This window comes from Augochlora pura, chromosome 7 (genome assembly GCF_028453695.1).
Source record: "Augochlora pura isolate Apur16 chromosome 7, APUR_v2.2.1, whole genome shotgun sequence".
Lineage (NCBI taxonomy): Eukaryota > Metazoa > Arthropoda > Insecta > Hymenoptera > Halictidae > Augochlora > Augochlora pura.
In genome coordinates, this window is record NC_135778.1 from 34,763,948 (window position 1) to 34,780,398 (window position 16,451).

The window sequence follows — 16,451 nt, forward strand, 5'->3', positions numbered from 1 at the left end:
CACGAAACCGGAAGCCGGGGAAGGTCGATTCATTTTTCAAGAATTTCTATAGGCGGAGAAGACTGTACGGTTGTTCGAAGTATAGTATAGACATCCTCGTCGGAACGTTTGTTGGACTGGGGATTTTTAAGCGAAATAAAAATGTTGTAACAGCCGTGAGTCAGATTAAAATGCCTTTTGTCTTTTAACACTAGAAAGACGGGAGTTTCAAGCCGGGAAAATGACTGCTTTTCGGCAATATAGGTATAACACACACACACATATATATGTAGGATTATTTTAAAAGAGTTATATTCTACGTGTCTCCGTGGAAATAATAATTCAATAAGACTGAGCACCTTCTTTTAACAACAACAAAATAACAGTTTATTCACGATTTTTCACAATTCACAACCACGACAAAAACTTCTATACGTCACGATTCTTCTTAGAATACTCTGATTCTCTCCGCTCGTTCGTCCACTCTCTTGTCGCTCATTCCTACACTCTTTTGTCGCTCGTTCCTTCACTCTTACTCACTTTTGTACAAATTATCCTATTCTCTCTCTCTCTCTCTCACACCCACACACACACATTCATACTCTTTCGCTCTGCCTCACTCGATCCCACTATCACATAACCCAACGCTCGTATCCTACATATATATATATATACCGGAAATGAAGGAGGTGGGGGGGGGGGGGGGGAAACAAAAATGATTAATAAACGCATTTATATATTGCAGAAAAAGTCACAAAATTATAAGAAGCTGTGTCATTATTTAGATAATTATTTTTCTAATTGAAATTGAAAAGCAGTCAAAATGACTTGCTTAGGCAATCTAGTGTTAATAAATTTAATAGGTTTTTACTAGCCCGTTAATAAAGAATAATGATAATGATAATAAGCTGTACACGACGTAAAGATATTCTCGAATTTTTCTCATGTCTTTTGTCATATTGAATTATATTTATTGAATAGGGTATACAAAATATATTTCTGACGTATTTCTAAAATGACGAAACGTAATTCTGTTCGAAAATGAAACGAATCCATTAACGTTTCTAAACTCGAACCCGCCGCGAAATGTTGTAGATATCTCGTCGAATTTCACAATCTACGAGGGTGACTAGAGAAACTAGAAAGTCGAAAAACGAGCACCCGGTCGTGGTTCGCAGACACGAACGAATGGGAGCACACACGATCGCGTTCGTTCGTACGATCGCGTCGCTCTCATGATCCTTGGAGAACAGGGACCGCAGACCGGCCTGAATCATCTCCGATCATCAACTTTTGCTGCGCAGACTTTGTTCTGCATTGTCCCTTTTTCTCTCTTTGCCGCCACTCCGGATGGCTGGCTGGCTCGATGGAATTCTCTCTCGGAAATCGCGCGCTTCGTTAACGTAATATCAACGACGAACCATCGCCTCTCTCTCTCTCTCTCTCCTTCTCTTTCTTTATCACTCTGTGACCCATCTCTCTCGCTGTCGCTATCTCTCTCGGTGTCCCCGTCTCTCCCTCCCGGTGAGAGCTAATGCAATTTCTAGCGTCTGTCGGGATTTTCAGCGCTGTCAATTATCGAACGGAGTGACATCGACTTTAGCGAAGGCAAGTAGAGCGAACCCGAGGCTCTCTCGCTTCATAGGGTCGTTCAACTTGTTCGGTGGAAGGGCGCCGGCTATATTGCCATATTGCTCGAAATTTCGACGCATCCTCGATCATCGACCAAGAAACTACTCTCCCCCCTGGCTTCCGCCCCGGCCAAATGAGTTTCCAAGCTTCTCCCTTCTCGCGTTTCTTCGCAGTTCTCGCTGTTACAGCTGCTATCCGCTTGCAAAATCCACGGTTGGACATAATCGCGTCGCGGTGACACGCTGTTAAAAGAATTTAACGACACGATTATATCAATGTTCAATGTGCCGGACCAATACCTATTCGACTTTACGTGTATTCGTGATTATGTTTCACGAGGTCAGAGGTGTCCGGCGGACAGATTACGCGATTTAACGTTTTTGTTTCTACGCGAGAAAACAGACGATGAAAAATAAAATGATCGGAATTCCTTAAGTCGATGCGATTAATCTCGACGTGCTATAATAACGTTACGCAATTGTATCGAGTTATTACTGAAATTCTGTTGGCCAATGATTGTGGCGAATGATCGAGCGCTTTGTTCGATGCATGCGTTACTCGCGATTCTACAATTTGACGGTTTTGTAAAGAAAAACTAGGGAGCCGGGGTGTGATTCTGACCGGGCGTGCTAGGTTCAAGGACCACTCTACTGTCTAGCCCGGCTAATTTGATAAAGAGTTACGGACTACTCGGGTCTGGATATGATTACGTCGTCAGCCGGCGGCGTTTCTAACGCGATTTGCTCGGTCGCCGGAAGGGCTGCGACCTTATTAGAACGCCGGATTAACCTAACCGTCCGTAGGTTCTCCACCCAGGCCGATTTCCTCCGCGCGGGATCGTTGCGAGATATCTATTACGAGACCGGTTCGTGCTCGCCGCGTCGATCTCGAAGGCGATCACGAATCGGTCCGATGAATCATCCCGATTGCGAACGGCCGTAACGCGTTCCTCTTAGGAGGGCACCGCGCCTCGGCGTGGCACGCCTCGATTCCGCTTCAATTCCGCTCGGTTTCGCCAGCTTGAAAACGCCAACGCCGAGAGAGGGAGAGAGAGGGCTGCGTCGCTTGATGCTGCTGCTGCTGCACGCCGGACACATCGGACACGCGTATCGACCACTGACCCACATACGGAAACGACTGCGCCGTTCGATACCGGCCGATTCGCTGAATTAGGCGATAGGGTGGATGTAACGGTCGCGGCCAGTGCACCTTCTTTAACCATCCTCGGTGTCGTAAACACGCGTAAAAAATTCATTAGAATAAGGACGAAACAGACCGATCGATTTTACGTTGAGATATTACAACACCAGACTGTCTAACGCTACGAAGAAAGATATATTGAAACGTGATATGCTTTCGAAATTAAGCCGCACAGAATCTCGACTTCTCAGCAATTGATGCGTTTTCCAGTTACGGTCGAGATCTGTTTGTCAGCTATAGAGGCAGTGCTGTAAGCCGATCGATGCGCGTCTTGAAAAGCTCAAGGTCTTTACGATCTTTACCATGTTTACGATCGCGCGAAGCTGATCGTCCACGGTTCGGCGATCCTGCACAGTTTTACGGTCCGGCAAATTCTGTTTTCCTCCGTCGCGATTGCTAATTCGCTGATTGGACTCGTTAGGATGGCTCTCGTTAGACCGATCTCGTTTACCGATCGACCAAACGGAGGACGACGACCGTTCAGACGGGGGTGTGGGCTTTTGACGTCGAAAAATCGGCGGACCTCGTTGAGACGAATTTTACTGAAATGTTTTTATCTCGCTACGCGTCCGAGCGCCAGCGTTTTACAACTACAATGTCAGTCGAATATTTGCAAATATTCTGTTACACGTTGTTTCGATACTAATTCCAGCGTCGAAAAGCTCGTTGAACCTGACAAGATCTAACAGCGACCAGCGAAAATACATTCAAATTTGTCACAAGTTTTGTAATAACGCGAGCTTGGATACAGAAATATATTCGACAATTTTTAATTCGTTCAACTTTACGGCTTCGACAATTATGAAACAAAAAATGTGAAACCGGTCACCCGATCGGCGCTGCTGGTAGGTTCGGTGTTAATAGACTTCCGGTAATTAAAGCGCTTATACGTCGCTTCCAGACACGTCGGTTTCTCTACGGATCAATGAATTCGTCGATCCTGGCTGATTTTACAATCCCGCGTATGAATCACGTTAGACTGCGTGGCCATTTCGCGTCGCCGTCGCCCATCGTAATTACGTGCTTATGCATCCCGTGTAGATATATGCGACAATGTAGTTGTCGTCCGTCCGCATTTGACACGCGAGAGAACAACACGTCGGGAGGATACGAAACAAATGAATCATTGAAACTATGCGAAACCTGTTCGGATGATCGAGGCTCCGGATTAGGCAATCGGTAGGATTTATGCATTTATTACAAGAACCAGTGACTACAATATTAAACGGCTGGATAGGTTAGAAGAATATGTTTGTTCTCGCATTCTGAAATTATTAACTCTTTGCAGTGCTCGATAAAATCTGTGAATGAGATTTTGTTCGTGATCTATCAACACGTTCAGTGCCGACAATCGACCACTAAAATACCCATATAATTAATGCAATTTATTTAATAAAGCGAAACTAGAAAATTAATATTTAACCTACGGGGTGGCATTAGAACTCTTTCGCCTCCGAAACATTCTGGACAAATTCAATTTGTTCAAACGTGTTACAATAAAAGTGTATTTTCAAGATTGGTCAGAAATTAGTGTCACCCATATTTGGGCGACGCGGCGTTCGACGTGATAAACGCTGCTGCCATTTACATATTCTATTTTATTTTCTCTGTTTTTTCATGATACTTAACCCTCGGAGTACTGCAGCACGGAGTCATTTCTGACTCACACCGATACTTCACTAATACACATGAATGTTTACTCGAGCGCCTCGGTAATATGGCTCCGCCAGTGTCGACCGTTCGAGCTCTTGGCTTTGACTGATTGTATATTGTTAGGATATATTTAAGGTGAGGCCGGTGTAAACATTGGCGATCTCTCTGCTACTAACACAGACAACTTCGGTACTGTATACGTTACAACGAGTCACGAATGACTCCGGCATAGGAAACGGAAGATTTCGATCACTTTGTCCTCTACATTTTCAATATCATGTCCTTACTTTTCTCTTTATTTCTTTTTTACACGCTACTTGTTGCACATCGTCAAGGTTATTGTAACACAGGGCCAGTCTCCCGTTCGTGGGACAAATATTATTAAAATAGCTATGACGCATTATACGAATGCTGTGACTAATACCATGACAAATATACGAATACCGTGACGAATACAAATGCCATGGAGACACCTTGTCAATTTACACTTCTTCCGACATTCTAAGAACCCGCGCGCGCGCCGCGAACGCATAAAAATCCATAGTAACGACGATCCTTGGAAGTACACACGATCCGCGGGATCGGCCTGTCGTCGTAAATTCAGCGACTTCCGAATAAAGAAAGGTGTATCGCGGGAATGAATATTTGTGGCTGGCTGTCGTCGGTCGTAGCAAGGTTGGCTCCGCGGAGCTGCCCCGGACAACAGAGTTGCGAGTGTGGTGGGTGGTCGGAACGCAAGGTCCGTGTCCGTCGCGTCGTTTCCCGTTTTCTTGTGAATTAACATACCCGATTACGGCCCGCGCCGGCAAAGACCGCATTGCGCCAGCAAGCGGCGCGGCAGGGTGGTTCGCCGCACAGTGGTCGTCTGCCGGAGCAGCGATCCGTGGACAAAAGTCATTGTTGCAGCGTTTCGTAGCCTGAAGGATTGTTTTCTCTAATGGCTTTACAACTACCTGATGCCTTATCATCTGCGACATCGGTTTATTCGGAGAGTTCTATAAAAAGATATAACGTTGCATAAATCAGTATGCTCAAATCCAATTCTAAAGCAGATCATGATTTTTCAATTATTTCCAATGACCCGGACTAAAATATCTGCAACAAAAGTAGATCGGTAATCGCTTTTATGAAAGAAGGAATATAAAAGTTTGCGGTAAAAGCTTTCTTTTTCGTAAAGAATACAGGTCTTCTAGATTTTTTAGGTGTTAATGCATAGTTTAGACTCGACAATATTTTTCCTGGCGACGAGATGAATTCAACGACCTACTGTACTATAACCTTAAACCTTGAAACAACGCTAAAATCATTTTGGCCACGGATCGCTGCTTCGCCAGACCACTGTGCGCCGGTTCGCAGTTATGCTCGCAGGTTTCCTCGCAGCCTTGCTCGCCGACGCACCCCCTCGGCTCCCTCTCTCGCTTCCGTCGGCGCCGACGACGCTTCCACCCCCGTCTTCGCCTATCCAGTCGACCACCCCTCCTCGTTTCCCCTGACCTTTGCGCGTTCTCTCGGTTCTTTGCCCCCTTCGTCTCTCCTGCCACTCGTCCCGGTTCTCCCATTCCACATTTCTCTCTCTCTCTCTCTCTCGCGCGCTCTCTCTTTCTCTCTTTCTTTCTTCGAACCCTCTGCATGTGCAGTCCCTTTTCTCTCTCTATCGCGAATCCTTTCTTTGCTCGTCGAGGATACGTTCTCCGTGACGCGCCATGGCTGCGTCGCGACGCGACGACTCGGCGTCGCTCGACGCGACTCGTCGCGTCCCTCGCGTGTGCCGATCGACGCGAGCCTCTGCCTAATTAAGCCGCTCGTTACCGTTCCCGAGAACATCGATACGCGAAACAACCGTGCCGCGAAACTCCGTCCGTTTTGCTGATCTCGTCTGCTCAATTTCTGGAGGATCCTCTCGAATCTCGATTGTACCCCTCGGCGTCGTAACACGCGTCGACGTGGACTCGTTTTCCGTTTCCTAGATACAGGAGATGCGAGGAATCTTTTCATACGCGGGAGACCGTCCCGACGCCACCAATATTGTTGCACGAATCGATAACGATCCATTGTTTGCTGCCAGACGCGATCTTCGCTTTGGTGGTGCTCTCTTGACCTCGCCTATTTGAACATCGTTGCAGAAATCGATGATTCGACCTAGTATCTTAGCGACTGGCTCGTGTCCTCGAGATAGTAACTTGACCCGATCACCTCTGATAATCAAGACCCCGCAGTGTTGATTAGACTGTAGCTTTGACGCGTCTACGAATTATGCTGGAAGAACGCATTGTCGCGCCGATTCGATTGTTGGGTAATAGTCAACGAAAGAAGTATATTTTGACTGAACTCTTGTTTCTTTTTTTAGCTCTGATTAACTCAGCCGATTTTTATCTTGAATAAATACCGTAAATTGATAAGAGATTACTATATCTAATTAGCATGTCTTTACATGGTAAGAGAACTTTTTCAACGGGATTCCGTTGACCTCGATTGCACAAACATTGTCGCGCGAATCGATGACTCCAGCCGAGTAACTTCTATACGGTCTACCTTGTCCAAGGTCCCGCAGCGATTGCGAAGGTCAAGTTGCGAGCGTGGACGGATGAGGAGAGCTAGGCCGGATCGAGTGGAACGTCAATGGTAATCTCTATAGAATCAACCGATACGTTTGTTCCAGAGGTGACGATGTGCAACGATCGATCGAGCTGCTGGACAAAGTGCTCTCCGAGTACGACGAGCACGAGCCAGAGGGTGAAGACGCCGGAGGTGGAGACGGTGTCGACCAAGTCGTCGGCGTCGGCGGAGGAGGCGGTGGTGGCGGAGGAAGCGGAGGAAGCGACGGTGGAGGCGGGGACGGGGACGGAGACGGCGGAGGAGTCAGGGGCGTCGGAGACGTCGGGGATTGTGGAAGCAGCACCGAGCCGAGCATTGGTCTCACACCCGACGACGAGAGTCCGTCCTTAGGTACTTTTTTGCTCCTGCGTCTGCATCTCCAATTTCTTCAAATTCTTCGCCTCCGATCCCACCGAGCCCGCCATCTCCAATCCCGCCAGCTCCGACTCCTTCGAATCCTCCATCTTTGTTCGCCGAACTTCTCCAAAACCAACGTCCGCAATGCCGTCCAATTTTCCACCACCGAATCCACCGGATCCGCTAGATCCGCCACCTCCAACGCCTCGATTGCCAATTCCCCCAAATCCTCCACCTCCGATTCCACCGATGCCCCCATATCCTCCAGCTCCTCCACCGCCATATCCGCCAAGACCTCCGACCCCCCCGTGCCCACCATCGCCCCCATGTCCTCCACCATATCCAATCCCTCCGAACCCCCCTTGTCCACCATCACCCCCATGTCCTCCACATCCAATCCCTCCGTTGCCGGTTCCTCCAACTCCTCCATTCCCGACTCCTCCGTGTCCTCCACCACCACTGCCTCCGCTACCCCCGCCTCTCCCAAGCCCTTCGCCTCCAATCCCCCCGGGTCCACCACCTCCGTTTCCCCCATCACCTCCAAGTCCTCCATTCCCGATTCCTCCAACTCTTTCGCCCGCTCCACCTCCTGGCCCACCGCCTCCGACTCCTCCGCGTACAGATCGGCCCTGAGATCGGTCGACGTCCTCTCTACCGAACGATCCCGATGATCCAGTGGCTATCCTCGACCCCCCCTCTCGAAAGAGAAACGGTCAAGGCTCCGTCGAGGGATGATGATACGCCGAGCCTGGCAAAGTAAACTACGATCCTTCGTCCTAAACGACCTCGAAACTATGATCCCTCCCGCTCGCGATGAGATTCCAGGTCTCGTAGGATATCGAAGCCGTCGACGCGGTCGGGTTCGAAAGCGGGGAGTGAACGGTTCTTCTGCCGGCAGGACACCAATCCGAAGACGACGGTTACATGAGCATGAATGGCCGGAAAGCGAAAATGGCCCTGGTAGCGCTGCGTCCGGTTCCCGATTGTCCAGAGCCGCAGGATCCCACGCAAGGCTTGCCCGCGCAAGAGTTTCCTCCGCCGCCGGAAGAGGCCGAAAGGATCATTTCCACCTTGTTACCGATGTAAGTGTCTCTCTCTCTCTTATCCTGTCGCGGAAGCAAACGTCGCTCCTATGTCCAAAGTCTGGTAGAACGATCGTTCCTCTGATCCGCAGGGTATCCCCGGGAAACTCCTCCAAGAGAAGCACCCGTTCAGCCGATCGTCGCACAGGGATGCAGCAGTGGATGATCACCATGGAGGACGGCGTTAGAGATGCCAACGGAAGCGCGGTCACTACGCAAACCACGTTGGTAAGTCTCGATGACCTCTGTCGAGAACATTGTGGCGAGATGATCTTTTAAAGCATCGGCTGTGGGAATGCTCGACTTCTAAACGCGTCGCGAAAAGTGTCGGCTTAACTCGACCGGTATAAACCATCCGTTCCTAACTATCCGATTTTTCCGCAGCCTAAAACGCGTCACCAGAGACCCTACGGCTGGAAGAACGGCACGTCGGAGCCTTTCAAGCTGACGAGCTTCGGCCAGAGTCCTCCACCGAGCAAGTTCGCCAGTCTGCCGTTCGACGGAAAGCTGTCCTTCGGTTGGATACCGCCGAGGACGAACCCGATGGTGGCCGAGAGACACCGAGAGGTACGTCGTCGTTCCTCGGAGGAAGAGGAGGAGGAGGAGGAAGAAGAAGAGGAGGAGGACGAAGAGGAGGATGAGGAGGACGAGGAGATCGAAGAGGACGAAGAGGAGGAGGAGGAGGAGGAGCGGTTCGAGAGACCAGAGAGGGAAGCTCGGAATCACCGGCAGAACTTTGACGGGGAGAAAGATCGGCCGTCGCTGCTACGGAAGCAGCGCCAACACGAGATGATGAAGTCGAGCAGCGTGGAGGACCGGTTGCTGATGAACCACGATCGTAGAGTCGACCAGCAGCGCGACAGGAGGAGGACCGACTCGGACTCCAGCGAAGGTCGCTTCTCTAGACACTCGGAGTCGGAGCGGTCGTCGATCCCTCGTTCCAGCTCCGTCAGCGTCGAGAGGTTCTCGATGCGGGCGATCTGCGATTCGTCCGACTTTTCAAGGGCGAACTCGACCTCGAACTCCAACGAGAGATTCCACTCGGACTTCTCGATAGCCGTGGCAAGCGCCGGCTCCAACGACCGCGTCTCCGTGCCGACCTCCGACCCCTTCTCCATCCGTAACTTGGACTTCGTCTCGTTCTCTCTGCCGAATCGAGCCGATTCCAGCGAACGGTTCTCCGCGCCGACCTCTGACAGGTGCTCCGAGGAGCGCTACTCGGACATGTTCTCCACCAGGAACTCGGATTTCTCTACTAGGAACTCTACAGACTTTCGGACCCAGTCCGAGGAGGAACGCTTCTCGGACGATTCGCTGGAGGAGCTCCTGCCTCCTCCGCCACCCCCGCCTCCTCTGCCCATCGGCAAGAGACATTCCATTGCTTGGGAGGTCTCCTTGGAGGATGACCCGTTGTACGCTCCTGGCAGCACGAAAGTCATAGGCAGGAGACGACGCAAGAGCAGCGACATGTCCAGTAAGTCCTTCGAACGAGAGCCAGGTTCGCTGCGGCGACTAAGCACTGTGGAATTGGCCAAAATTATTTTACCTGATTTTATAAAAATGTAAATTTGCATCGAAAAGGTGTACAATCGAAGTATGATAAAGTTTTATATAATTTTAATTTTCTATTTCTTTGAATCGACTTCTGGCCAGTTTTGCAAGTCGAATATTTCGGAGTGCGACGATTGCTAAGACGCGAATGTTTCAGGCGCCGGATCGGTCTCGAAGCTGCGCGACTTCGACGACTGGCAGGACCAGCGGTTGTCGACGACCGACGACGATCTGATCTCGCCGTACTCGGACTCGTCGACGAACGAGCTGGACCAGATTCGACCCCGCGACCTGACCAAGAACGGCACCTACGTGATCCGCCGTGGCCGGAAAAGAGAGCGGAAGGGACTGCCGAGGGCTCCGACCAAAACTAGAAGCCTGTCCTTCGAGAATGGCGAGGACACTCGGTTATCGGACGCGAAACGTTACTCTAGCACCTTTGACAACATCAGGAGTTTGTTGAGAGAAGGCAAGCCAGAGTCTCAGCCTCAGAACAGACCTTCATCCGAGTTTCCATCAACGGTGCCTCCGGATCTGGTCAGAGTGGTGTCACTTCCGGCAATCAACGACGAGATCGGAGCTCGAGGCCAGCTAGAGGTTACCGTAGAGGAAGAGGAGACATCGGACGTCTCTGACAAAGACAAGACTCGAGACAGAGCGCAGCTCGCCGGCCGGCTGTCGCCCTCGGTCGAGGCTCACCGACGGTCCAAGGCCGAGGATGAACCCACCAGAGTCTCTATCTCGACGTCAAGAAGCTGCTCGAACAACAGCTGGGGCCGCAACAACGTCTCCAAGGTGGAGGAAACTTCGCACGCGAGGAAGTCGCCGAACATCGGTCGTGCGGAACACCGGCCTGCCTCTAAGATCCCGGTGACATTGCTGATCGAAGAGCAAATCGTGAAGAAGGCCCTGAAGGAAAATCGTCGGCAGTTGGAGAAGGTTAGCGACGCCATCAAGGAGATCGAGAGCGTGAAGAACAGCGAGTCTTACTCGGAAAACAAGCGATGGAAGACTGTGGGCGACTGTAGGTCCTCCTCCTCCTCGACGGCAAATAACAAGAGAAACAGCCTGGAGATCGAGCCTAGTGACCGGAAGGCTCTGGAAGGTCTACCGGAAGCTCGACCAAGGAGAAGACACGACTCCGACATCGACCCGGAGACCTTGAAGAGCGAGATCGAGTTTGAGGCCAGCAGAAGCAACGGAACTGATGTAGTCTACGGGTCTGAGAGGAGATCCAGGCAGAATGGGGTTGTCGAGAGCCATAAGAATGATCAGAAGCAGATCGAGAACGTGATCGACGCCATACTCGAGGACTCGAAGAATCCTGAGTTCCAGGTAACATCATATTGCAACGAATTGGCATTGTAAGTGGAAAAATATCATGGTAGGAATTGAGAAGATATAATTGTAGGCTAAGTTAATTGTAAGAAACATAAGTTAGGTGAGAGTACGTTCCTCTTTTAGTAATTATATTCATTATGAAGAAAATTATACGACACAACTGTAAAATTGAATTTCCACCTAGAATTGCCATGTGTGTGACAATGACGTGAGATTAAATGAAATTAGAAACGCTTTAACTATGATGTACGATTGACAGGTGAGCGTGGAGGTCCTCGAGTTTCCTCCGCTACCGCCTTCTCCCGTGGAGGAGGCCGACGAAGAGAACTCCGACGTGGGTCAAAGTGCAGTGACTCCAAGACCGAAGGCTCATAGCAGCAACAGGACGATGGAGTACAGACCCAGGGTGCCTCCTCATCGAGGACCAACGGCCTGCCTCTCCTCCGAGTCTAAAGACCACCAGGCGTCTTTGAACACCAGATCCATGGACGCTGGATACTCGAGAGGCAGAAGAACACCTGCTACTACCGCCACCTCTAGACGCGAGGCGAGTTTCCTCTACTCGATAATGCACAGTGTCCAACTTTTTATAATTGTAATACTTTATCCCAGCAGCAGATCCCTGCTGAGCGACGAACCCTTCCAACGGACCTACCAGGGCCCTCTCGACGACGACCGCTGACGAAGCGGCATTCTCCGTCGACGGATCCTTCTTCCAGCTCCTCCGGAAGCGGTAGCAACGGAAATGGAAACGGAATCGTCGGCGGCGCGGCTAATGGGATTGGCAGCTCCATCGGAACCACCGGTCCCATCGCCGGCAACGTCTCTGCAGGATCTGGGATGCAGACCTCCTGCTCTCTGCCAGAGACTCCGGTGTTCGCCAGAGGAAGCGACGTGCCAAGGACGCCTCAGCATGCCGGAAACCCGACACAGACGCGTCGTCAACCTGGCTGGTACGCTCCGACCACCGCCACTACCGGGTAAAATAGTTGACTAACAACTAACAATGGAAAGTACAGTCGTGGAGAAATACATGCAGGCACCTTTTAATATTAAACCTTCCGAGGCATACATTCCTCAGCGACTGTAGCAACGAAGGTAAATGGAAGATTCGCTAATCAGAACCGTTTTAGTAGGTATCGAAGAAACAACCCGGGTCTCGAGCAGGCGATCATCGGGACCGAGCTGCTGCGGCTTGCCGGAGGTCCGAATCGCGGATGGTACCCGACAAGAAAGGCGAACCAGCCGCGTCCAGCATCCATCGAGCATCTGGAGAGGCTGAACAACGCGTTCGATGCTAGACTGACCGGCCCCGGGGACCAACGGAAACCGCTCACTCTGCCGACCAACATCACACCGAACAAATACTTCGGCCAAAGTAAGCACAGCTCCGCCTCCAGCACTCGCGAGGCGCTACGGAGGGTCACTAGCTTGCTCATCAAGAAAGGTAAGCGCTGGAATTTGCGCTATTACAACAAAATCACCAAGAGAGAGAGCGAGAGAAAGAGAGAGAGCCGCAACCGCAGTAGCAATCGCAATCGCAGTCGTTCGCTGATCCTGAGGACACGCCGGTTCAGTTGCACGGAACTCGCCGGGTCGCTGATCTTTTCCAAACTACCGACAGCTAGACACTCCATAGTATTTTAAATAGTTACTATTAAAGTTCCATCAGTGCAATGAAATTCTGGTCATTGCAATAATGAAACTATAATCATACATATCTAGAAAACTATTGGCTATCTGTTCCCAGACCTAAACGAGAGAACGAGATCTGTAAATGTATCAAGTTTCAACATAATCGGTGACTCCAAGGTCTTGCGCTTTCCTTGTTAGAGGCCTTGCAAGATACGGAGAGGGCACGCCAGCCTATTTTTCCTTTCATGTACGCGAGGAGACTTTTAATTGTCACAGATTGTCATAGTATTTTCACACTGGAACTACCAAACAGGTTCTTTATTTCACAATTACTGAGATTATAGAGACGCTTTTGTGGACAATTAATGGGTTCGTCTACTCGCTTGTATAGCTCGGTAGTGACAGTGATGACATTTTACTCGGAACAACTTTTCAAAGATGGGAAGATAATGATCATGGATTTCTTAAGAGATAGAAATTTATCCGTTAGCCAACCAGTATAGAGTCTCTTTAAAGTATCAAGTAAATGTCTTTTAAAAAGGAAGGATCTGGGAGAATCTAGAAGAACACTAGTTTGCGAAAAGACTGGCGACCGCATGGGGAATTCTGTGCGACTCCACGCGAACGATCTTCCGCATCGAGATCACGGACAGTGTCTACCTTTCTTTTCGAAACCTTGATCGCCTCTAACGAAGCTACGTACACATAGGATGGCTCCAGAATGTCTTCTTACACTAAATTGCCAATAGTCGATATCCACACTGTCACAGTTTCGTCAAAAATAATCGTACAACAATAAAGCTTCACTTGTCTTAAAGCTGAAAAATTCTCGAACCGCCTTGAAACGCCTATAAACATGTTGAAAGATTTTTCTCGCAGCTGATCTTAACGCAGATTTCAAGATTGAAGTTTCCCCTTTAAAACAACCTCTTGAACTTTGTTGTACGATTTTTTTTTAGTCGCTTTATCGAGTCTTGAACAAAAGGTGTTTTTCTGCTTTACACGACCAAACACGTTCCAAGTTCCGGATCTGTAAAACGGCTAAAAAAAACCTTGGAGCATATTTTGAGAGATCGTTGCAAAGAGGAAGCTTCAATCTTTAAAACCATTGTGTATTCAACCTTGAAAAAAATTTTCAACGATTTGAGAGACATGTGAATTTTTCGACTATTTTAGAAGATACATATAACTTCAGGTTTCAACTTGATACTTCATGGGTAAAAATGTTAGAAGAAAATTAGTGAATGGTGTCGAAAGTAGAGACTTTAAGCTTTAATGTCAGCTAAATTTGATCGCTGTACGATTTTCTTTCTCGAATTTATGACGGTTGAAATATCGACGATATAGTACTCAGTACGGAGACTTTCTGAAGCCAATGTAATAGTGTAGCGACTATATTCTGCGTGACCTTTCGTGGCACTTGAGTGCCACCAATTTTTCTCTTTAGCTGTTCTATTCTTCCAATAGTGGAGCTGTTTTTCAATTTTCTTTACTATATATACAAGGTTTCTGTTAGCTTCCTCGATGTTTGAACCGCAACGGTCGCAAGGAAGAAATTGTTCCCGGTTTCTTCCTCGCGGCCAGCCCGCAATGGTCGTGCTCGCACGTGCTCGCAACGTGGTATGTTTCCTTCTCTATTGGTATTGGTATTGCTATTGTTTTCTGTGAACCTTGGTTGCTAAAGCGTCGATTACGCGATCTCAATTATCAAATATGGCTTCTCGTTTACAACAAGCAAACGATAGAAGCAGCAAGAATGCTCTAATCTCACACTGTCTGACACAGTCCGAAGAAAATTATTGTTTAATCATTGGTAAACATTTAAACTCATTAAGCAAACAAGTGTTTTGCTATTTCGTTATTAGAGGCTCGTCGCAGAGAGCTTCCGGTGTCCGAAGCGCCAGTAGCCTCGTACATCCGCGAATCGATACTTCAAAGTTCTGAGAAAGTCGGGGCTTGCAAATTCGCTGATTTGCAAACCCCCGCCAACACGAATTGCTCATGTTCGCGCAATCGACGCTTTCGCGTGCAGCTTTCGCAAGCTTCCGTAGGAATTCATCCATCGAGATCTAGGTTCGCCGGGGCACATTCAGATGGCGCCTCGAGTCCGAAAGAGCAGGAGAGCGGGCCGCTCGAAAGCCCGAGGGTCGAAGTCGGGCCTGTTAGAAAATCCGAGATTTCCCTCGTATAGTAAGACGAAACGACTTGACGACGACTAATAATAAACCTTTAAACCTGTCCGGTGTCTAATGACTCACAGAAGCGAGGGGATCCTATTTATCTCGATTATGTACGGCTTTTATGATGGCATGTTTCGCATCTGCGTCGACCAGGACGTCTTCGCATTTAATAATTTCCCTGACGAAACGAGACAGAAGTTCACAGACGTTCGTGTTCAGTAAATTCTATATGAAACCTGCATCGCGATTGTGGTTGTCACAGTAAAAGGGGATTAATCGTCGTGTCTCATCGCGTAACAACGATCCCGTGTTCACCTTATTGCACCGTAATTAGCAGTTTCTCAAGCGGCATGTATCAATTTGATTAGAATATCACGGAAATCGATTTTCGATCGCTGTCACGTCGTTTCGTCCCACCGGAAACGCCGGCTCCGTGGTCGTCGGTCCGTCCGGTGTCTCCACCTGTCGAATAGCGACGAGCGTCGTCGTTGGCTCGGTTCGGAGGCGACCGACCTTGAAATTGCCATAACAGCGGCAGTGCTCGCTCGATCGGCTCCCGGTGCTGGGAACCGGTATGACAGAACGAGAAGCCGGCGAACGGCCGACCGTTTCGGAGAGAGTCCGCCGAGCGTTTCGAGGCACGTTTCCGATGGGCTTTCGAGCGATAATTCGACTGCGTCGACGGCGAGGACGAAAGGGCGGTCCGCGCGGATCAATACTCGTCCGCGCGCGGACACCTGCGGGAAGCGTCTCTCCATCGGTCCCCGTCTCCCGTTTTCTTCGAACTCGCAACTTCGAACCTCCGCGCGCGGATTCCTTCCTCGCGGCTTCTCCATTCTCCGGTTATTTTCAGCGCGGAAAGCCATCTTGTTTCCGCGTTCCCGGATCCGTCCGGCGGCGCAATTTTCCGATCCCGCGAGCCGCCTTTCGCGTCCGTGGCAGACGAAACCTCCCAGCGCGATTCTGCTCGCGCAGGCGCTCTCCCGGCCAGCGTTTTCTCCCCCCCGGTGAAACCAGTAAATCGTCCGCGGACGGATCGGGGGATGTTTTCGGATCGGTTGGTAACCGATTCGCTTGGAACGGCGATGCGGAAAGGGGCGGTCCGAGGGGGTGGCGCACGTTGGCAATCGTTACTCCCGTCTGCTAGGCCGTCTAGCGAACTAGCGACCCTCCAACCGCCATACCGAAGCCGGTCGCATCGCGGTCGATCGTTCTCCTTCGGTCGTTGTCCTTCCCAACAGCGCTG

The 16,451-nt window shown here is 49.8% G+C and overlaps 1 protein-coding gene across 1 annotated transcript in view; it reads left to right on the forward strand.

Annotated features, from left to right (window-relative positions):
* The window catches only part of LOC144473303 (uncharacterized), a 38,000-nt gene that overhangs the window by 13,100 nt on the left and 8,449 nt on the right, over positions 1-16,451 (forward strand). Inside the window, exons 4-11 of the mRNA XM_078187075.1 lie at positions 7,124-7,410; positions 8,315-8,498; positions 8,591-8,726; positions 8,883-9,972; positions 10,207-11,384; positions 11,650-11,937; positions 12,003-12,370; positions 12,527-12,837. Coding sequence (XP_078043201.1) covers positions 7,124-7,410; positions 8,315-8,498; positions 8,591-8,726; positions 8,883-9,972; positions 10,207-11,384; positions 11,650-11,937; positions 12,003-12,370; positions 12,527-12,837 — 3,842 coding nt within the window. The remainder of the gene's footprint in view (positions 1-7,123; positions 7,411-8,314; positions 8,499-8,590; positions 8,727-8,882; positions 9,973-10,206; positions 11,385-11,649; positions 11,938-12,002; positions 12,371-12,526; positions 12,838-16,451) is intronic.